Genomic DNA, 25,188 nt, shown 5'->3' with positions numbered 1-25,188 from the left:
TAAGTGTGAAATTCTATAGCAGATTTGCACATCTGTTCCGTTGAGCGGCGGTCAGCAGCCGCAATGAAGGATGAAGGCTAAAGCTGATTGCCGTGTGGCTTAAGTTGCAAGTGAAAACAAGATAAAAAAATTAAAATATAAACAGTGTTCGACAGTTGTAGCAACAATACGACAGCAAATTGAAGGAAGAAAAATATTTAAAAAAAAGACAACAACAATAAATATACAAATAAAAAAGAACAATTTCATCAATGGCTGACATTGCGTTGTAGCAACAGAAGACATTGATTGAATAACAGGCAAATAAGATTTTTTGCACCTAGAAAAATTAAAAAAAAAAAATTCAATTACAAAAATAGTTAATAAGTTACAAATATAGTTAAAATCAAGAAAATATATTTAAAAACAATATAAAAAAATATTAAAAAAAGTTAAAAAAAAAATCGGGAAAAATTATAAAAAAAAAAGTAAAAAAAAAAATCAGGAAAAATTATAAAAAAAATATTAAAAAATTATAAAATTAATTTTATATTTAAAATCTTAAGTAAAAACTAAATTTTATTATATACACCTTAAAATTTTATCAGAACCCCCCACCTTAGCTCCAAACCACACATACAATCAGGTTCCACACATTTTATTTCTTCCTTTTCGAAACGAAATTTTCCATAAAAGCCGCCAGCAATGGCAATAAAACGTGCTGCTTAACGCCATTTTATGTATGTAATTCTGTATGACGGTGTTGCAAGCACATTTTAACGTTGCAAAATGCAAAATGTGGCGAGAAGCTGCGGCGGCGCTCAAGTGTCGAACCAGTCAAATGCGGTGAGGCAGGTTGTCACGCTCAAGGGCTGAGCGAGAAGTAGTGGAGCAAAAAAACCGATAAAAAGGTGTACAAGTGTTGCTACGTGGCTGCATATACAAATTTAGTTATATGTTGCATGTGTTTGCTGCCTTTTTTTTAGCGTGCATCATGTGCAACAGTTGGCGATAGAGATCGCTAAAAGGGGTCACGTTTCGTCGTGGCTATAATTTATGAGTGCGCTGATTTTCGACACAGAAATTTCAAAATAAATGTGAAAAAAAAAAATAAAATTGAAAATAAAAAAAAATAAAAAAAATAAAAACAATAAAAAAAGTAGCAAGAGTTAAAGGCTCAAATGAGTGCATGATACACTTGCAAGGAAACAAAATTTTAAAAATATATGAAAATTAATAAAAAAAAATAAATTCAAGTCAGCAGCCTTTTCTTCCAAGATTTCGTGTAACAAATCAAAGACATAAAAAAAATATATATCAGCTTATCACGACGACACAATCACGCTACCAACGGCATAACGAACAAGTGTAATAAATTTTCGAAAACATTTCATTTCTCCAAAAAAGAAAATAAAAATATTTTCACAGGCTACACAGGCTTAAGGAGAAGAAATTCGGTGGATTTTTAAGAAGCAGCACGCATTGTCTGCATTTTAACGGCGTTTAAAGGAAATCTGAAGCGTGGAAACACCTGTAAAGGATAAAGTCACGTCACAGAAGCAACCAAAAAAAATTATGAGAAAAAAAAACTAAAAATTTCAAAAATATAAAAAATACAAAAACAACACAAGCAAGCTATCAGATTTTAAGGGAGTGTGGCAAGAAAAAGATGCACTGATTTCCAGAGAATACCGCAGCGCGTCAAATAAATAATGTGAAAGTAACTGCTGTTGTCACACCAATCAAAAAAATTACAAAAAAAATACAAAAAAACAACAAAAAAAATAAAATAAAGAAAAAAAAAATCCAAAAAAAAAAAATAAATACAGAAAAAAATTTATAGATGAAAAAATATAAAGAACAAAAAATTAGAAAGAAAATAAAAAATTACAACAAAGAAAAGATGGGCACAAAAAAAACTAATAATTACACAATATGCGTCGCGTTGCAAGATTTTTCTTTCCAAAGAATCAAAATTATACGCGTAAATGCATAATAAAAGAAATGAGCAACCCCCAAACCAACACAGGTCTATATGAATGTATAGATACCTATGTATGTCTGTCTGTCCCACAACACAAAGACAGCAAGCAAAAGATATAGAGAAAGATCTAAAATCAAAGTAAAAGTACATACATGCGGCCAACACATTTTCAAAGGAATTTTCCCCACTTTCCTGCAACCAAAAAATTTTCTTAAAAACAACAACAAATCGCTTTGGCAGGAAAATCCGACGTCCTTTAACTAATAAGGGGGAAAAATTCTATTTCTCACTTGGAAATACGAAATTTCACATATGCAGCGCTGGCTGAGACTACAGCTGTGCCCAAGTAAGAGTGTGTGTGTGTGTATGTGCAACCATATGTGGCACGGCAACAAACAATTGTATAACAAGTGAACACACCTTTGCTGACCTTTCGAACATATGTGCGACCGGTTTTTACCTGTTGCAACAACACAATGCAACGGTGGCATAACTGGGAATTGACCTTTTCACACTCACTTTTAATTTACGACACAGAGTCATACATACAGACATGTGTGTAGCATATTTTTCTTTCATTATTTCTCATGTTCTTATAATAGCTGCTTAATGCGCTAGCTTAAACTTAAGAAAATGTTTGTCTAGGCATACTTTTTGTAGGCACTGTAATCCTCGACTTTTATGTTTTAAGTATATAAATGGTATATGAAGTGATTTTACTATAATGAAAGTGATTTTGTTTCAAGAGAAATGTAGATGAATATTTGTAGGCAAGTGACAGTTTCTGAGGTTGTGTTTAAGGTTGATGGACTCACTTTAGTATTAAACATTTTTGGCTAGGATTTTATAATATTTTTTAGTATAAATAGTAAATAGTTCAATATTTCTTTTAATTCTTGTTCCAAAACAAACTTATAACTAACCAATGACAAGTGACAGCTGACATTTGAAAGGGACAGTATTGACACATATTTAGCTTTAAAGAAACTAGTTTAGACTTTTTTGGAAGAAGAGAAAGAGAGTGAAAGAACAAGAGAAAATATATAGATAAAGAGAAGAAAAAACACAGGGAGAAAAATATGAGAAACAGGAAAAAGATATAGAAATAAGAACAAATAAAGAGAAACAATTGCGAGAAAACAAGGCGAAAATCTCAAAACAAAAATCGCGGAAAATTTGTTTGTCATTTGTCAGCTGTCATCTGTCAACAAGTTATTTATTAGAGGAAAATCGAAATTATGAGAGAGAGAATGTAAGGGCGAAATGCAGAGAAAGAGAGAGAGACTAGAGCACGTTTTATAATAGATTCTCTAATAGATTAGATAAATTATGATATGTCTGATATAAATATAGATAATAATAATAGAACTGACAACTCAAGAAAAAATGGTTTATCAATAAAATAGCAACAGTAATGAGTACAAAATTTATGAGCTTAAATAATGAAATATTTCAAAAATGTTGTACTCAATAAATAATTTAAAAAATTAATAAAGCAATAAATCACTTACCGAACAAAATTCAGATGATGCGCTTGCTCAGATGACTTGCACTGAAAAATAGAGAAAAAAAATATATTATAAATATTACGACTAGATTAGACACATAATAAATTTTGTAATAAAAAAAAAATTATTAAAAAAAATTGCGACTTCTCCCACATAATACCGTTATATAAACAATTATACAGAGATAATTTTGCAAGAAAAACTGCATTGCAATAATCTTGCTGTTATTTTTACTTTTCATCGTGAGACTTTTAGTCACAACAGCGGCGATCGCTATTAGTGATTTTCCCTTGCGCATTGAATGCGAGACCAAAAAGGTTATCAGCACAAATGGCATTCGCACTCATGCGCAGCGTATTTGCCTGTCATACATATGGTGGCGCGGCAATGGCAGATTAGTGAAATGGTTTCAAACGCACGTTCCTGACGTGACTGATAAAGCGAAGTAATAAAGCTCGCGTATTTTAAATTTATTTATTTTAATTCTAATTTGATTTCATTTGCTGCTTGGCAAAGAACGGACATGTGTTGCAATTATGTGTAAACAAATGAATATAATAGCTAATTATTTAGAATCTCGCTTATCAGTTGCGCGCTCTTCACTATATTATTATGAATGAATGAATGAATTCTAGCGAATGCTGTGCTGTTCATGTGGTGTGCGTTGAGTACGTTGAACGAGCGCGCCGCCATTTGTTTGATGTGGAACAAGTGTGACAGTGCTTAGATGATATTGAAAATTTAAACAAAAAAAAAAAAACACATGAAAGACTTTGGATGATTTTTAAGTGCTCGTAAAAATATTTAAAAAAAAATAAAAAAAAAATGTTTCCTAGTAATATGCGGGCCGCGCTTATCACTTTTGGGAATACTGAAATTCTATACGCAAATGTCGTCATATTTTTTCAATATTTATTACTGTTTCATAATAGCAGCTGTATATAGTATTATGTGCGCATTATATTTAGTTTATGAAAATAAATTTTAAAATATATTTGCAACTATATTTTTAGTGTGCTGTTGTTAAGGCAATGCTCATAGATAGTTCACAACTTATGTTTATGCTACAAACTGTCAAACATAAAAATTTATGTTTATTATTCCGTATAATAGCAGCAAATATTGCGTGTTTTATGTTTATTTGTGCGCTTTATGGGGGAATTACAAAACAAAATTATCAATAATATTTTTAGTTTTTATGAAAATATGCATTATTTTGCTAATTAGCAACTAGAAATATATATTTAGTTGAATAAAATAATTAAAAATGTTATTGAAAACTTCAAAACTCTCGCAAAATGCATTTTACATGTTTTGCTGCAAAAAAACTTGAACCGGTTCGAAACGGGTGAAACGGTTATTTCGAAATTTTGTTAGTTGCGGCATAAGAGTTGTCCAAGTATGCGAAATAATAAGAATAATATACAAATAAACTACAAAATCAGTAAAAATTCAGCTAAAATTCTTGTTTTTAACCTAATTTTGTTGATTAGTGACTTAAAAATTTCATTTAAATTTTGAAAAACTATTTATTAATTTGTTAAAAACATTTTATTAGTTTGTTGCATGTATTTTACATGCTTTTCTGTTGAAAAATATGAAACGGTTCGAATCGGGTGAAACGGTTTTTTTTTGAAATTTTAACAAAATTCAATCAAAAAGGGTTTGTTTTAGTTTAAAAATTATAATTGATTTCATATTCAAGAAAGAAATCAATAAATGTTTGTTACATTTCAAATTTTCCAAAATTATTTAAGTGAAAAAATTTCAAGGTTTATATATTTTGTTTTTGTTTTATTTACACTTGATTACAAAAACAATTTTGCGTCTCAATTTATTGGCTTTTTATTTTAATTTGCGGTTTTGGGTCAAATTAATAATAATAATAAAGCAGACACGGACACATACAGAGGCACAGTGTACGCAACTGTTTTCACTGCTTTTATTAACGCTGAACTAACACACACACACACACACACACGCACGCATGATGTTTACAATGTTCAGCAAAACAGCTTTACAATAATAATAAAAATAAAAAATAAATACAGAAAAAAGTACCGCAAATGAGTCAGTGAACGAGAGCAGCAAATTAAAACAGTTGTATATTAATAATATTATTTAAAACACTAACAATTAAGCGAAGCGCGGTACTAGGCGTTAGGCAGCACCGCAAACAACAACAAAAAGAAAGCCTAGTGAATCGAAGGTTGGATGAGCTTAAATCAGAACACACCCAGCGCTAGAGTGTCAACCAGGAGTGGTGGGGGCAGGGCATTACATAATCATTGATTGATTGATTGATGCAATCTGCAGCTAATTATTGGAAATTACCGCCAGTAAACAGTATAAATATGGCGCAGCGCAGCAAATGTTCTAGATTAATATGCAGAAATTAAAACAACAACGTGCCACTTAGTGAAGCACTCAGCGTGTTGCAGCGGAGTAATTCGTAGAAAAAACGGCAATTTTAATATGCATATTTACTTAAATGTAGTACACTTTGCAAACACACAGACACACGCACGCGCTTGTAAATATGATCTGTCGGCGTCTCTATTGACAATCGCTGTGTCGCGGCCTTTTGGTCATTGCCTCAATTTACGTTAAGTTTTGCCATGCTTATATGGTTTTTGCTGTTGTTGTTGTACCGTTTATTTGGTTTATGCATAAATTGTAATGCATGCGTCAGCGCATTTGCGTTTTTATTGAATCGTTAATAAATATTCAATAATATTTTTTGTGAAATTTTTTTTGCGCTGATTAGCTGCTCAGCATACTGACACACTGCTGGAGGTGGGTCGTTGCGTGCAATGTGCGCTAAGCCTGTTTGGCAGGCTGGTTTTTGAATTGCTGCGGTTTTTGGTGATTTTGGGCAGTTTCATTTTGTGTTATGCAAATACAATGCTACACTAACAATTGCTAGAATTTCGATATGCATACTGATTACGAAATGATATTTAAAAAAATGTGAATAACAGTTGTATATTAAAAAAAACGTATTTTAATCACCAATTTTTATATTCCAACGGTTTTGGTGGTGAAATATGCATTTAAGCGCTTAAATTGCTCAAATTATGCGAAACGGTTCGAACCGGTTGAATCGGTTATGAAACGGTTTTTGATTTTTTGTTAATAAAACGCAAAAATAGAGTGAAATTAGCAAAAATAATTTAAAAATACACTAATCTATAAGCAGTAGCTGCATAAAATATGACAAAAATTATCTAGAATGCAATTTTTAGCTACAAAATTAATAATATACAAATTTTTTATAACAAATTTGCACTTTTAAAAATGTAATTAATCAAGAAACATTGATTTTACCCATTACAAATTATAACAATTAACAAGAAATAATGAATAGACAAGCGCAGCTCCAAAAGCGTGAGCAACGCCCATCAGTAAGACGCCAGCGAACACAGCTGGCAGTTAAATGGCACTCAGAGTCTTAACAGATTACACCTGTCCATGCAACAATGTATTTTGCATATGATTATTTGAGCATTAAGCCATAATAAAGCCAAAATATATGTCTGAACCCTTCAGCGGAGACCTTTCAGTTTCATTAATGATTTTTGAATTCTATATTATTGTTATTGTTGTATTTCTAAAGTGAGCAAAACAATTTTGAACTGCAAAGAATTTGCATACCAAACACATTATCCTTAATTGCGAGTGCGTCGCATGTGGAGAATACACATGGGTACGAAGCATGAAGTTGATCGAGTTTCACGTTTGAGCAACGTGCTTGAGAACATTTGTTTTTTTTTTTTTTGAAAAACTGACCGAGTAAGATAAATGCGTTTTTTGAGTACCTTATTCCAGCTTAATGCACCTTGCAAACCTGCCTTCGAGCACTTTCAATTGTGAGATTCCACGAATTGTTGGTGTGTTCTTTTTTCGTTTTTTTGGCGAGGTTGTTGCCTTTCTGAGTGGTGAACTTGAAAACTGAACATTGCCACTTATATAAAGGCAGTTGTATTCTAAGTTATGAGTGCGGCTGTGGCTTAAGAATATGTAAAAAAAGCCTGTAAGCAAAAACTCGTTTTTATTTTTGTTAAAATCCAGTTTAGATTGAGATAACAGTGCCTGATTACATTTTAGATAACGCATATCACATTACAAAACTCGAAATATTGCATATTCATTAATTTTTCATTCATTTCGCAAAAAAAAAGCGAACCGGTTGAAACGGTTCTGAAACGGTTATTGCTGTTTTTGCATTATACTACATTTAACAGTTGAAAATTTAAAAAATCCATGCAAATTATGCAAAAATAACTTGAATTTTGTGTGATAATTGTGTTAAAAGCTCAAAATTTCAATATTTTCTTATGTTTTTAATTAAATTTCAAACTGTTTTAGATTTTTAACGGAAACGTGACTTTTTTGGTTTCTATTAAGTATTCATTGCCTTAACTGTAGTTGTTTGGCGCGTCACTGGAGTGAGCGTCACGGAAATGTCAACCTACAATTTCCTGTCGGCTTTAGATTAGGTGAAATCATTGCTATTAGGTATATATATAATTTTTTTCGCAAAATAATCCGTCTAATTAAATGGATTCGAAACAAGTTTCATAAAAGCAATTACTTTTGTTATATAATAATAATTTTCTATAATAAAAAAAATATTTTTTTTTCATAAAAAAATTACAATAAATCATATCATCATTTTTTCATAAAAAAATACAACTCAGTGTGAATTTTAAATGAGCCATCACCTGCTAATCTCGAACGTTTAACAGCGCATTAAATAACGCATTAATTTTTCGTTTACCGCGGGCACCGCCAACACTTCACTCGCCACAGCGCTTCCACTGTTAAATGGCTCATTGCGCCCGCTTAATAGACACGAAACGCCAGGCGTGCTGGTGGCACATCGTTAAGCGGGAGTCAAATAGTTGCGCGGCTAAGTTGAGTCATGGCCAAGCCCTGAAAGCACAGACGTCAACAACGCGCGGACGAACGCGTTCGGCTAGTTTCAAAACGATTAAATTTATTGCTTTGGATTTTAGATTTTATACGTTTTTGCCCATTTTGTTTTTATTTTTGGGTGCCGCCAGCTGCGCGCCGATTAACTTGTATTGTTGTCATAAAAAAATACAGACAGCGCAGATTAACGGCGCATGGCATGCTTTGATAGCCATATGAGTGTGCGCAGACGCGTAGGCGGCATAAACCTGTTTGAACGCGGAATTTTTTCCATTGTTTATTATTTCTACTTTTTCGACTGAAGGCAGTTTCACTATTTTTTGCTTTGGACTTTTGTTGTTTGATTAACAAGTAAATAATTAAGTTATGCAAATTGTAGACGAAGAAACACTTGAGAGTCAACTTTGTTAAAGCTTAGTAATTTATTATTAGCATTTAAGTTCAATAGAAAAAAAATTGACTTTACTAATTTTTCACTCTTCTTCTCTTCAACAGGTTCACCCAATTCCAACGATCGCGATGCTGGCTTCTGCTCCGGCAGTTCGGAGGGCGGCGACGATCTCGATCGCATTGAGCATGCGCGCCTCGTAAGCAGCAGTCCCACCAGCCCCACCGATGCGACAACAGAGACCTCGGAGGATTCCGTTGAAGTCAAAGTCACACCGATTGCACTCGTGCGCAATAAGCGCAAAAGTTCAGAACCCTCCAAAGTGGTGGACGCCAGCGCGACATCGGTTGCAGCGGGTGCGCATGCGCCAGCACTGGCCACAGCGCCGCTGAAGAAACGCATACGTTATACCTCGACAACAGATTCCGCTGTGGTATTGACACCTCCAGCGCTCGCGACACCACCACCACCAGCGCATGGCATCTGGGATCCTAGTCAAGTGTTACCTCATGAATTGATGCCAAATCCAGCGCAGGTGTTCGTGCGACATCCGGGCGCCACGACGTTGCATCGCATACCCGCCACCACAGTCGAGGAGCAATTGGAACCGTTGGCGTTGGTCGCAAAGAAGCCAACCACCAGCAGTAGTAGCGTTAAGGCGGAGAACGAGCAAGCGCATACATACGCGCACACGCCCACCAAGTACACGCCCGCCAACGATGAGTGCGCGCCGTCCGTTTATGTGCCGAAGAAGCAGCAGGCAACCGCCAATAGTCAACTAAAGTTCCATGCCAGCAACAGTGAGTCCGTGCCGCTTGCATTTACGGCGAATGCGCATCACTTGAGCGGCGCCGCGCGAGATGAGCACGCGCTGCAACAACATGCAGTTGCAAGCGGCAGCGCGTTGCAGTACAATAAGCCCGGCAGCAGCGCGGATGAGGCGCCCAGCGGCAGCGGCGGTAGTATTGGTAGCGGCAGCGCGCGTCCACAACAACGCAACTACAAGAATATGACACGCGAACGACGTATTGAGGCGAATGCGCGCGAACGCACGCGCGTGCACACCATCTCCGCGGCTTATGAGACGCTGCGCCGCGCCGTGCCATCCTATTCGAATGCGCAGAAACTTTCAAAGCTTTCAGTTTTGCGCATTGCCTGTTCCTACATTTTAACGCTGAGCCGCATGGCTGGCGAAGATTACAGCGCTGATGGTTCCGAGCCATCGCTGGCTGATTGCTTCGATGCGGTCACCGAAACCATACAGACTGAGGGCAAGATCAGAAAGAAGAAGGACGAATAAGCGCTGAAGCGGTGAATACGTGAAAGCTTAAAAGCTCGAAGACCAAGCAAGCAGCAGGTTTCAATAGTGCGTTTAGCACATAAGACTTTATTATTTTGTAGACTTTTAGTTTCCTACTGAGCAATTAAGTAAAAATAAAATAAAATTTTTATTATTATTGTGACTGAAGCTTTTAAGCACTGGCGCTTGAAAGCGTTCGAAGCTTTTGCGTGTGCGCGCAATGAAAGCTCAACAACTATGATGTGTGAGCAAGTGTAATAAAGCTTTAAAAGCGTTGATATGGCTTACAAAAAACGATCAGTTAAATACTAGTATGATGAAAGCTCGCATGAAAGCTCATCAAATTTAATATTAATAAATATTTGAATAAGTATGTGTATATTGTGATGACGCTTTCGACAGTCGAGCAGTTGAATAAATAAGAAGTTAATTTCTTAAGAATTGTTTGGAAAATTATTTGTATGCAAGAAAGAGAGGCGCAGAGTAATGTAGGAGAAAGCAGAGTATTAAATGTAGTTTGAGAAGGAATATGAAGATGAAAAATATAATTAAAAAACAGTACAAAAATACAACTAAAGCAAGCGAATGAGAATATTTTGAGCGGTTTTGAGTTTAAAAAATAAATGAAAATTTTCAAAAACAAATTTCAAAAATATTAAAAAAAAAATTCAAAAAAAAAATCAAAAAATGGAAAAATATATTTCAATAAAATGTTTAATAAAATTAAAATAAAAAATTGCCGCTCAACATAAATACAACAACAAAAGCATTTCGCTTGCTTTTTATGAAAATAAAAAAATGAAAACGCTCAATTACAGCCAAGACAATAATTGTAAATTAACAGTAAATATTAAAAAAAAAAAATAATTTTAAATTTTTTACAACAGTAACACTCGAATGACAATAACTATATTATAAAAAAAATAAAATAAAAACAATTTTTGTCTTAAAATTTTCAAAATAAAGTATTTCACCAACTCCTACAAATTTATCAAATTTCAAACTCTACACTCTCTATTATAATTATATAATATAAAAATGGATCTTTCGCTCTTGTACAAATTAATGTAATTGTTGCATGCAACCAACTACACGTATGTTCACTACTACATATATATAAATAAATATATATATATATTATATATCTGAATATTTATGTCGGTCTAGCTACCTTAAATGAGTATATATATATGTAACTTTTATGTAAATTTAAATTTATGAAAAGAAAAGAAACTCCTATTGCTACTTTTTTGTGAAAATAAGATGCAACGTAAAATTTACGTTAATAATTAATATATTTAATATTTAATTGTAATCTCATTGTTTTTAGTCTCTAAGTTGAAGTGCCATAAAATGTGTGTTTGAAAGAAGAGAGCAAAACAAAACAAAAAAATATAAACAGCAATTACAAGAACTACAAAAAAAAAGTTTTGCAAAAATAAAGTTGGGAAAAATTAAAAGAAAACCAACAACAACAAAAGAAAAACAATGAAAATAAAGTTCAAGGCTACACTTTATGGTGTTTACAAATATTGAAAAAATCTAAAATGCTTGTGTGTCATTATTTTATCTATCGGAAAAAAAGGGTTTGTCAGAGAAGTAAGTATATCGTGGGACAGGTTAGAGTTACAGGCTCAAGCAGTTGAAATTTGTGGAATCCATTATGTTAATATATAGAATTCGGACAGTGAGTCGCTTTATGCCGAAACAGCTCGTAAAAGCCGAAGAGAACAAACACTAAGGCTTTGAGAGGTAGGGTTCTAGCTGTCATTCTCCGATCAAAGAACAAGAGATTCTGGAAACTACAAAGTAGCCGAAATTACAAGAAAAGGCAATCTCTACACAATCTCTTCAGACTAGGAACGGATCTTTATTCCTCAGTCCGTCCCAGTAGGACAATAATCCGCTATGTTAATAGAATTCGGAGAGTGAGCTGCTTTACGCAAAAACAACTCTCCGAACCCCAATTCACATTGTGTGGAGGCATTATTAAACACTAAGACTTGGAAAGGTGTGGTTATGTTTGTCATTCTCCGATCAAAGCTCAAAAGATTCGGGAAGAAGTCAAAACTCTTCCAGAAGATTCAAAAAAATCAGGGGCTTGGTTCTGTAGCCGAACTTCCCAAAAAAGGCTCTCTCTACACTCTCTTTTCAGACTAGGAGCGTGTCGGTTTCCGCAGAGCTTTTGCGGTCCGTTCCACTAGTTTCATTCCAAGTAAGATAAGGTCTTTCAAGTTTGTGAAACAAGAGTCTAGAGAGGTCGATTGCCAGAAGTTCAGCTGTTGCAAACTTTAATTCGAGGTGAACTGCAAGTGGCCCAGTGATCACAATTCCCTCATTAAAGTTCGACCCTCCATATTGTAATGATTCTCACTGAACACTGTCTCATATGGAAATCCTAAACATTTTTCGGATGGCAATTGACGTAGTTGTCTGGAAGGATACCTTTTTGTAACTGTCCCACTTCGGCGAGACTGAAATCAAAACACCTTGGACCTTCGTAACTTCCAGGCGATTTAGCCGAAGTAGAAACCAGTTTTCTTAGCTGGTTTTGTGATAGACTCAAAGCGATTTGTCTATACCAGAGAGTTCCCTACATATAAATTAAAGGTCCTTGGAGGTTCACCTATATCTTGGTAGCTAAACATTTCGGGCAAACGCAAATAATTTGCCACTAAGAAAGCACGAAAGGAAAGCAAAAGCGCGTATACTACCGATCAAGACCCCGGGACTGACTATGGATGTTTTACAGTAAGTTTATCGATGGAAACTAGACAAAAATAGAAGAGTCTACCAATTTGATTGAATAAAAAGTCTTGACAAAAAAGATACTCGTGCAGGAAGTGACACGCTGAAGCCTCTTCATTATTCTCAAAAACCTAACCAAATGTTAGACAAAATAACTATTATGAATAGAGCAAAAGAAACCTGTTCAAGAGGAAATTAAAAGTGATAAGCTGTATTGAAAAAGCGGTATTCTTAGCATATCAGATTGTTTTCGTGAACGTGTAAAGTGTTATTCAAATATATGTATATGGAATTTATTTGTTTATCCGGTGCAAATGACCGTAGTAAATAACTACATAGGTTGTCAGCATTGATTAAGGGAATTATACACATTTCCAAAACCAAAACAAGACAGAAAAAAAACAAACACAATATTAATTACCAACATTTAATCTTATCGTGTTTAGATTGTATTTAGGTATGTACATATATATTGGTATAGAGCGCTTGTATAGAGTGACAGCAAATGAGTTTGCAATTTATCAATTGCTGATAGCCCAGTCCAGTATATTTACCCCATAACTCGCCACGAACATGCTACAGGTGTCAAAGATATGCAGGAACATCTGCACCGGTGCTACTATATACCTTTCTATGAGCGAGTATATACAAACTGCTGGCTTATATGCGAAATATTTTTCCCCACTTGCTACGTTTCGTATTTATTTAAACCCGCAAAAGCACTTGTATTTTGTCAAAAGCTTAGATAAATACACAAAAATACACTTTTTCGATAACGAATTTTCGATTATTGAGTGCATTTGTACGCTGACGCCTGAGTGCTGGTGAACTACTGTATCCAGACCTTGGCAACAAGTGTGAGTGCAAAATTTTTTTAGAGATATGTATCGATATGTTTAGATATCTACATAATATATATTTGTACGAGAGAATTTTGTTAAATCAGTGACTTACTGGACTCTGAATGCAACCCTGTAACTGTCAGACTCATTTCTTCGTGTTTTCACGAGCAAGTTTATACGGTAGTTGAGTGGGAGATCGTTGATCGGACATTCAGAGCTTGAATCACTCACTTAGACTGATAATCTGACTTCCACACTTTGGGAGTCGCGTAAATTTAGTTACGAGCATAAATGGTGACAAAGAATGTGTTTCCAAGATAGTTCACACTATGTAATATTTACAAGATATAGACCTAAACAAACCTTGGAGACGAAACCCAATCAAAATATTGAAACTTTAGGAAGAGAACCATAAGAGCCCTCGAACCGTAGAAAAATAATCATTATATGATTTGGAAGAGAGAGTTTTACTGGATTAAACTGACGGATAAGGAAAAGTTCGAAGCAGAGTTGCTTGGCACTCTCTGCTATCCGAGATCCCATGTGCTTTTATGCTACGTATTTTCTAGATGTTTTGAAGCAGATATACTTTATGTCTAATCAATGAGATGAATATGGCTGGAACAATATACTCAGCGAGAACCTATGCTCTTTGTACTTAATTGACTTCATTCCCTGAATTCACTTTTCCTCCAGAAAACCTACCGTTCCATTTCTCTTGAGGAAGGACTTTGGGAACCTTCTGGTTTCTGATTTGAGAGGAATTACATTTAGAAATCACAAAAAAACAATAAAGATTTAAACTAGTTGTTCGTCATTGGTATGTACAAAGTAGTATATCCGGACTAGGCATTAGGATACGAATTACAGTGTTCAAGTGAAAGCTTTGGAGCTATTTTATCTAAAAAGAAGTCGAATCGAGTAAACAGCCTCACCTAACGAACTCTTTAAAGCTCCTTGAGACACATATTAAAGGAAGAAAATTTACCAGTGACTTATCAAACATCCCTCGTTCTTAGATATATAAACTGGGTATGTATCACATTTATCAAGAAAAATATATAAAAAATCCATATATTTTATCAGATATTGTCAAGTGATTACCGATTTCCTGAGTGAATGATACGAAATTAATAGGAAACGTACAATATGATAAAAAAAAATTTTTGCACAAGGGCAAAGCACAAATGAAAGAGTCCGCTTTCTTTTTGTTGTTTTTTATTTTCTGCAATTTTAATGGACACAAATGTTATGTACTGTTAACATTTCTACGTATTTGCTTGCTGTGATTAAAGTGACAAGTTGATAAGCGATAGTAACAGGTGGTTCACCATATGGGCAATATAGATGGCACGTGTAACCTTAAAGGTATATATATATGTAGATATGAATATATTTGCAAGTGTATATGCAAAAACCCCATTTTTCATAGAAATACAAATAAAAAAATTCGCAGAAAAATATTTTACTAATTATTCAAGTAGGTACATATGTACTTAAGGCTTTGGTTGGGTTTTTTTGGTTAAATTTCACTTATCAGTGAAGGAAACGAGTGCTGATGCGTTGATTTTTAATTATTTCACATTTTGCTTTTTTCTATAAATACATTATTTTATAGACTTTTTTATTATCAAGTATTTTTTTTGAACCTACGCAAACATAATTACTTAATATATAGATTGATGTGCGGTCTTAATTTATAATCTTTTTTGCGACACACGCACAGCTAATGTGGAAACCACCCAAGCTGTGCATGGAAACATGAAACATCAAATCATCGAGAATATACAGTATAAAAGAGAGAGAAGAAAGTAGCTCTTCGATGGAATATGCGCAATCGACTGACTATAGATTCGCTCAACTTTCATTAATGGTCTCTAACAGAACTCTTCAAAAAAGATAGAGATATAATTAAAGAAAAAGGCGAGAACGTTGTGTTTGTAACGGAAGAAAAGTCAGAAAGTCATGTGGTATAAATTTACAATGACCAATCATTAGGACTGATAACTAAGAACTAAAATTCAACGTAGATTTACAACTTGAATAGGTTAGGCAATTCAGAGTTAAAGTCCGTAAAAATATAATAGACTCTTCTTTTTATATGGAGTCGAACCATAAAAAATGTCACCAGATAGGTGGTAACCCTTGAAATGCTTCATAGTAAGACTAGGGAGTCAAACCAATAGTGAATATAACCTCAGGGGCTCTAATCTAGCTTGGAAACATTACGGTCAAAATATTTTAACTTTCGTAGGATTATGAGCCAGAATCGTTATTTAAGATTCACTATAGGTTCAAATATCGAAATATCTCCTGTCATCAAACAAACAGTCAGCGCACTCGCGTCTTGGCTCCCACGTCACTGTTGACAGTCATAACTTTGAAGTTGTAGATAATTTCGTTTATCTGGGAACCAGCATTAACAACACCAACAATGTCAGCCTTGAAATCCAACGCAGAATCACTCTTGCCAACAGGTGCTACTTTGGACTGAGTAGGCAATTGAAAAGTAAAGTCCTCTCTCGACGAACCAAAATCAAACTCTATAAGTCGCTCATTATTCCCGTCCTGATGTATGGCGCTGAAGCGTGGACGATGACAACATCCGATGAGACGACTCTTGGGGTTTTCGAGAGAAAGGTTTTGCGCAAGATTTATGGTCCTCTAAACATTGGCAACGGCGAATACCGCAGACGATGGAACGATGAGCTGTACGATTTATACGACGACATTGACATAGTTCAGCGAATAAAAAGACAGCGGCTACGCTGGCTAGGTCATGTTGTACGGATGGAAGAAAACAATCCAGCTCTGAAAGTATTCGATGCAGTACCCGCTGGAGGAAGCCGCGGAAGAGGACGACCTCCACTCCGGTGGAAAGACCAAGTGCAAAGTGACCTGGCTTCACTTGGTGTTTCCAGTTGGCGCCAAAAAGCAAAAAGGAGGAATGAGTGGCGCGCTCTGGTGGATTCGGCTATAATCGCTTAAAGCGGTTCCTACGCCAAATATATATATATAGTTATATATAGGTTCAAATTCAATTACGCAAGGCCTATATGTTATTACGATATAGATATGTTTATAAAGAGAAACTCACTTTCGATGTCTGTTTTCCTATAGACTATAGAGTCTTATTATGGAGCTCAAACCACAAATTGAGCGGAAGCTTAACTATAAATAGAAACTAGAAATAATTTCTAAATATAAAACCTGACTTGATAGCACAAAAAACACTTATCTCTAATACGTGTTTGGGAGTTCTATTTAAAAAAAAAACGAGCCTAAAATTGTTTCCCACAAAAGCTCTGTAAAATTTCACTTTATCACCGACCGACGGCTGTCTCCTTGAAGCAATAAAAAGTAAAACTGATGTAATATGCCACACAGATTGCCGCATTGTTAACAGGTTAACTGAAATTGGCTTGTGTGAAAAATGCAAATCATCGAGAAAAAATTATACTGAGGCACGAGTATTATATATGATATTATGGAAAAATTATTATATATTAATAATACATATTTATGCAAATTCGAACGATATATATGTAGAAAAGCGCTATTTATCACTGCATACATTACGCCCTTACAAATAATATATATTTACAAATGGTATTACGAACAAGCTAATGCAATTAATATGCACTGGCAATTATTGTTAAAGTTATATTGAGCAAAAAATAATAAAATGAAATAAAAAGAAAAAAATGAGAAATATATGACAGCTGCCATATAACGGTTTACGTAATCATATGTATATAAAATAAAAATTATTTGCATATTTAAAGTCATATTAAATTAGCGCCGTCATTGGAGAAAAGTGTATAAATAAATAATAAGAAAAATAAAAAGCAATAATAACACTTTTCTAGCACTAGCACAGCTGGTTATTCAGCAGCTATCACCTCTGCCACCTACTTGTTGTTGTAAGTGCTGTCAACTTATCGCATGCGAGGCGCCCACAGACTTAATGATATGAAATTGCGAGGTAGTCATTAAGAGCATTGATTGTGATTGAGATAAATGAAGTAATTTACCTTGTTTCAATTAGTAATTAAATGTAAATGAAGTACCGATGATTTTGTATTTTAGTTGCTACACGCTTAAATATATTTATTAAATTACTCTAGTATATGAGAGATGATGACTTTGAGATTTAGTGAAATTTCATCGTAGAAACCAGAAGAAACTTGTGATTCTCGACAATTGCCTCTTATCAACCAACTAAAGCTACACGGCATGTATGGCAATCGAGATCTCCACATTCAGACAACCACCCGCACGAGAAAATCCTACTAAGTTAACAAAAAAAACCTCAATTTCGAAGAGTTATGAGCTTCTAAAATCTTCAATAAAATTTCTCATAGAATGACCGTTATGTACGGTGAAAATTCTAACGGAGAAGTAGAAATAAATATATAGATGGGGTACGAAACGGGGTTTTAATTGAAGTAGGCGTGGTTATGGTTCGAACTGTCCAATTTATTACTAAAAACGAAGCTCTAACTTGTTGTGATAAGTACTAAAGGCCAAAAATCATACTTTCCGAGAAAATATTAGGATTTCTTTGATGAACAATACATTGAAAGATGGGTACACTATTGTAACTCTAACATTAGAAACTCTGCTGTCGACTTAAAAGATTAAGTTCTGCCAGAAAGCTCAAACTATCGAAAGAGTCTAAAAAAGACAATTGTAATCTCCCAAACTTTGGTCTTCTGAAATTATTTTACGACTATAAAGATTTACTGTAATACTTTCTTATTAGTTAATCAAGTGAGCTTAATTAGCGATTCGTAGCTGAATTCATTTTCATATAAAATTAATAAATTCAGCAACATTTCATTAACCAACAAATTCTTACAAGGCAGTTACATGCATTTGTAATGTAGATATATCACAATACAGCTGAGAAATCAATAATTAATTTTATCCGTGTAATACAGTACCAGGTTGTCGCCTCCACTGACTGACTGCTAGCCATATGGCGCATGAGCGCCGACGCACACACACGCCCCTTCTGCCGCAGACTTTGCGATCAGAGGCAGCGCGCATTTATTTGTTTGTTTTTTTTTTCACGTCACACTCAAGTGGGCGAATCTAGAACACAGCAACAAAACAACACACTTACAACAATAATAAAACAATTAACAACAACAGCAACGGCAAATAAAACAATACAACAATTGCATATCTCGATCATTTGTTGGGAGAACACCTGCTTGGCTTTCGATCGGACACTTGATAAGTTATGAGCTTTTATAAGTAATTTACAAGTGCCGCTGTTGTTGTTGTTGTTGTTATTTCTAGAATTGGCAATTGATTGATAAACAATTTGCTACAACAAAATGCGCACTGGTTTTGCATGAATGAACTGATGTAATTTACTGGTTCGATTGCAATATGAGGAAATGCCTCAGCTGCATTGGTAAAGGAAGGAAAAAGGGGTGAAAGTGGGGGAACAAGGAGAAAATATGAAATTGTTTACAAGTATGGCATCACTCAAAATTAATTCGTTTAAGGGTTGAGGTGAGATTCTTATCTGTTGTTATGATAATCCATATGCTTAGTACTAATTGAGGGTCTACTTGTTGTATGAAGAAAAATAAGTGAGGATCTCAAACACATAAGTTGATAAACATAGTGCTTGAACTTAAAAATATACTTCGAAATAATCAACGAAGATAAGGAGATGAAGAAGTAATAGGAAAATGAGATATGACTTAATCCCAACGCTCTGTCGAACTCACGACCCTGTATAATTTAATTTTTAATAGTTTAGGTTAGAATTACAATCGAATTCCTTGGACAAACGTTTGGAAAATATGATCAATGGAATAATGGACGTCAGATTGAAACAATCAAACCGATATGAGGTGACATCTGTCAAATAGACGTCAAATAGGAGATGTTAATTGTAAGTCAAAGGGAAGGTGTCAAATGGACACCATATAGGAGCTGTCAAACAGACATTAAATGAACATCTGATGACAGATGGACGTCAGTAAACCAGTCAGATGACAGTTGTCGAGTAAACATCAGATGGTAGCTGCCAAATAGACGCCAGACAATAGCTGTCAAGTAATCGTTAGATGACAGATGTCAAACTGACGACATATGGAAGTAAAATGGCATGAAATCAACTATTAAATGTTTCATATCATATTTTTTATTGGCAGATAAAAAGAGTCACTGTCAAATTACCGTGGGAAAAGCCTCTCCACCGTCAACAAACTGATTGGACCTTATCATTGTGGCTTTAGAACTAGAAAATCCACATCTGGCCAGAACTTCACCATGCGCCAAATCTTGGAAAAGACGCGTGAAAAGATGATCGATACACACCATCTCTTTGTCGATTTTAAAGCTGCTTTCGACAGCACGAAAAGGAGTTGTCTCTATGCCGCTATGTCTGAATTTGGTATCCCTGCAAAACTAATACGGCTGTGTAAGCTGACGTTGAGCAACACCAAAAGCTCCGTCAGGATCGGGAAGGATCTCTCCGAGCCGTTCGATACCAAACTCTACAAGTCCCTCATCATTCCCGTCCTACTTTATGGTGGCTACGCTGGCTAGGCCATTTTGTTCGAATGGACGAAAGTGCTCCAGCGCTGAAAGTGTTTGATGAAGTACCAGCTGATGAAAGCCGAGGAAGAGGGAGACCTCCACTCCGATGGAAAGACCAGGAAAGGAAAGATGCGTGGTGCGCTGTTGGGGACTCGGCTATAACCGCGTAAGCGATGTCTACGTCAGTCAAGAAGAAGAAAAGAGTCAGTGTCATTTTAAATCTAGCTCACGTCTTTCAGTTCCCAAAATATATTTTTCAATAACTCAAAATTGTAATAAAAAGTCGAACAGAATAAATTTCCCTACATAGACATACAGACAAATTTACCCATAAGCATTATATAAATTTATAGGCATACGCTCGCATGCACCTCATATTGTCTAGTCGCCATAAAATTCGCTCGTCACCAAGTAAAATCAGTGCAATTAAGCGAAAAATAAACAAATACCAAATGACAGCAACAACAACAACAATAAATATAATAATAAATTGTTATAAAAAAATATATTTCGCTAGTATTGAACGCAGTCGAACTCGCAGAGGAGACACCTGTTGTCGCTGACAGCAGAGGGTAGAGAATGTTATGCGGCGGCGATCGGGTCACTGAACTGCGCCGCTGTCGGCAAAACCGCTACGAATAGACATACATATAACATTATACCGGGGCGTACTGCATTTAATATTTATGACATACATAAATACAGACCGACAGACAAATGCAATCTACACGCGAATAATAATGCCAACAACAACAACATTTGTACTATATATGGGGGACTTGCAGTCATTAAACGAATTTATGCCGTGAAATCAAAATAGAGGCTAGCGGCTAAATATTACAACAACAACAACGCTTGAAAAAAAAAAATCAATAAAAATGTTAAAATGAAAATGAAATGGTAATAACTGTGCACTTTTAATGGCACACAAGTGCAATGACAACGATAATAATAACAACAACAACAAGAGCAAACAACAAGTACAAAATTGCCGCCGCAACAGTTGCGCTTGAACAATTTTCCATTGAACAGTAAATAAACAAATTAATTAATAATAAATCCAACGCAATGAATACAACTAATTACATCAGCTAATTATATGCGAAAAATTAATATAAAAAAACAACAGCAACAACAATAATTACAATTATAGCAACAAAATAATTCACACCCAATTCTAGGAAGAAGGTAGTGCATTTTACACGCAATAAATTCGTTTAACTATTTTGAGGGATTAGATAATGGGTATAGTTTTGAGAAATACGTATATATTTCCCTAAATAACCTCCTTAAATCAAAAACGGCAACAGATTACAAATCAACCAAAAACAAAATTGAAAGCAAAGTAGGCATTTTACAAGTAAACTCTGTTTCCATCTAGACGGCAACTTCATGGCCGTCAATCCCGGATTCTACACAGTTTAGGACGACCACGACCTTTTTCGCTTGATATTGTCGTATGTGATCCATTTTTCGTCGCCAGTCACCATCCGCTTCAAAATGGGTTGAGTTCGTTCCGTTTCAGCAGCATATCGCAGGCGTTGAATCGGTCCAGAAGGTTATTTTGCATCAAATCATGCGGCAGACAAACATCAAGCTTTTTTGTGTAACCAGCCTTCTTCAATAGTTAGAATATATACCATATACAATCTAAGAAATGTTGCCTACATTTAGAAGCATAATTTCAAAACTATACCTATAATTGAAACCCAGACACCTAACAACTTTTAAAAAACTATCCTGGGCAACTAACATTTACGTTGACCGCCGTTTTTCTTTAAGAGGCCTCTAAAGAATTAAAGATATCCATGAGATGTTTTTCAAAGTTATAAATAAACTCAGAGACCCTAAATCAGAGAGTAATAACAACCCAATAAAAAATCCTATGTCAACATTAATATAACACAACGATCAATATGATAGACATTGCGAACTAAAATCAAGATTCAGAACGTATTAAAGAGTTCCATATGATACTATTATCTATATACAATATGCTTTTCATCACCTAACATCTTAAAACGATCAAATGATCTTCTGAAAATTTATTCGTGTAAGAAACAACTACGTTATCTTATTATTTTCAAAAAGCCATTTGTCCGAATTTTTAATAAGCTTAATGGTATACTATAAGTAATCATAACTACTCTACATACAGAGTTTTTCGGATTATAACCACGCCATACAAAGTTTTGTTGAAAACTACTACAAATGCAATTCAGTACGTAAAAATCAGAAACCTTAAATATAGATGGCACAGAAGAGCTGCACTCAAATGTCTATAAAAAATTTAAATGGACGTGAAGCCCACTTATGGGCCAAAAACCATATCCCACTCAACGAATTTCAACGAAATTGGTTTAGTGACATTATTTTGGCATCCTTATACTACAGTTTGAAAATTAGAAATCGATATCGGTTCACAACCATGCCTATTTTTTATATACCATAATTTTGAGGTCTATATGATTCGTTTACTTTACAATTAAGCACCAGTGAAGGTATCGGAACAGAATTTTGTACAAATACGCCATTTATAGTGTAGCATCGCCCGACTGAAATTGGATCATAAATTTTCAAGGTCCCAGGTACCGAAAATATATGTAAATCTGTCCGATATTCTAAATAATAAATAAATCTTATAATAAAGTGTCTCTGTGCCCAAGGTGGAAGGTGACACAATCTGATCAATACTTCCTCCAGTTCTGGTGGACTTTATACTGTATATATCCTTTATTATGTGAGATATCTTCTTCTTCTTCTTCTTAACTGGCGTAGAAACCGCTTACGCGGTTATAGCCGAGTCCACAACAGTGCGCCACGCATCTCTCCTTTTGGCGGTTTGGCGCCAATTGGTAATACCAAGTGAAGACAGGTCCTTCTCCACCTGGTCCTTCCACCGGAGTGGAGGTCTCCCTCTTCCTCGGCTTCCACCAGCGGGTACTGCATCGAAAACTTTCAGAGCTGGGGCACTTTCATCCATTCGAACAACATGACCCAGCCAGCGTAGCCGCTGTCTTTTTATTCGCTGGACTATGTCTATGTCGTCGAACAACACATACAGCTCATCATTCCATCTTCTGCGGTATTCGCCGTTGCCAATGTTTAAGGGACCGTAAATCTTCCGCAAAACCTTTCTCTCGAAAACTCCTAGTGCCGTCTCATCGGATGTTGACACCGTCCACGCTTCTGCACCATAAAGTAGGACGGGAATGATGAGGGACTTGTAGAGTTTAGTTTTTGTTCGTCGAGAGAGGACTTTACTTTTCAATTGCCTACTTAGTCCATAGTAGCACCTGTTGGCAAGAGTGATTCTGCGTTGGATTTCAAGGCTGACATTATTATCGGTGTTAATGTTGGTTCCTAGGTATACGAAATTATCTACAACTTCAAAGTTATGACTGTCAACAGTGACGTGGGAGCCAAGACGCGAATGCGCTGACTGTTTGTTTGAGATATCTTAGGAATAGGGAAATCAGGACACATTGAAATAAATGTACGATCATTTGGAAGAAAATCAACGAAATCAGATAGGATCACATCAAATATAAAAAGTTAACTGTTCTATAGACCTCTGATTTATTTGGGGGACAGCAACGATCCTGAAATTTATTAAAATGCTAAAATATGTAAGATCTTTTGGATATTTTACGATTTGATTTGATGTACTTTGCACTTCAGTGAAGGGCCACAGAACCACGCTAAATCGCAAACAACATATTTGTGAAGGAAATACAGAAAAAAGTACGAAAATTTACGATCACCATCACGAAACTCATCAGAATTTTGCGAAATAAATTTTCGGTGCACATTAAAAATGCAAGAGCACACTAATTTATATTCCGCATAAGCAATCAAACGCAAAAGGGAGCAGGCGCACGCATTGCAACTAAGTGAAAAACAGCAACAAATATAACAAAAGCAACCGAGGGTACAGCAGCGAACGCATCACTGCATTTGTGATATTAATAAGATTTATTTGCAACATTAAGCAATTTTTACTGCCGATTTCACTGTCACTGCCACCGCCAACTGACGCTGACATGGACAGCGCATGAGGCGGCGCGGTGCAATGGCCCTTCACCAACAGCGCGCTGTTTATTTGCTCTACTTTGGTTGCCTTTCTGCGGCACTCAATTAGTGGCGCATTGTGGCTGCTGCTGCATTGAATGTGCTGCGGATAAGATCGTAAAATATTTAGTAGCCTGCGCAAGCGCTTGCGCAGTAAAACGAGAATATGACGAACAAAAGCTGTAAGGAATGTTGAGAAACAAAGAGCAGTTACTGTTCACTGGAGCGAATTGTTTTTGATGTATTTTAAAATTCTTATTTATAACAAAAAGTTCAGTTAAGGTTTAAGGGAAATCCGAATGAGTTTCTGCATTGTTTAGTGGGCATCAAAGAAATATGGATCCACTAGGAGAAATCAAAGACCAAGGAACGTCGAAACACCTACCTACTATGAATAAGATGAAGACTGTCTTAGCGGACTACGAGATGAGAGTCACCGTTTCCATGGATTCAAGAGGTAGAATAAACATCGAATACCTGAAATCGACAAATGGGCCAATTCGACCTCGAATTGCAGAAAACACCTTTGAGTAAGAATTTCGAAAAACCGGTTCACACTTTTAATGAGGAGATTATCGAGCTTTTTCAGGGTATGTTAAAGATTTAGGCTTTTGCAGGTAATATACTGTCTGGATTCCTGATTGTGGCCTTGAAACAATACTTAGACGATCACTTGTAGTGACTTTGCAATGTATAATCCAACATCTGGTAGCTTCACTTGAACTTTTGCTAACCTGTTAGATTAAGCGCTAATTTTGGAAATTCACAATAATTTTGAATTCGTTGATAAAAAAAAATAATCGAGGAGAGAAAACACCAGTGCCATGCGCTATTAACCACCGATTGATTGCTACAATTGTGAATTGAAT

At 35.3% G+C, this 25,188-nt stretch overlaps 1 protein-coding gene across 1 annotated transcript in view; it reads left to right on the top strand.

The window, feature by feature from the left end:
* The window catches only part of LOC105216132 (uncharacterized), a 33,274-nt gene extending 22,717 nt beyond the window's left edge, over window positions 1–10,557 (top strand). Inside the window, exon 2 of the mRNA XM_011190460.3 lies at window positions 8,902–10,557. Within this exon, the coding sequence (XP_011188762.1) occupies window positions 8,902–10,094 (1,193 nt within the window). The 3' untranslated portion in view covers window positions 10,095–10,557. The remainder of the gene's footprint in view (window positions 1–8,901) is intronic.
* The last annotated feature ends 14,631 nt before the right edge of the window (window positions 10,558–25,188 follow it).

The sequence above is a fragment of the Zeugodacus cucurbitae genome, chromosome 3, assembly GCF_028554725.1.
Source record: "Zeugodacus cucurbitae isolate PBARC_wt_2022May chromosome 3, idZeuCucr1.2, whole genome shotgun sequence".
NCBI lineage: Eukaryota > Metazoa > Arthropoda > Insecta > Diptera > Tephritidae > Zeugodacus > Zeugodacus cucurbitae.
This window is presented reverse-complemented; position numbering and strand designations above follow the sequence as displayed.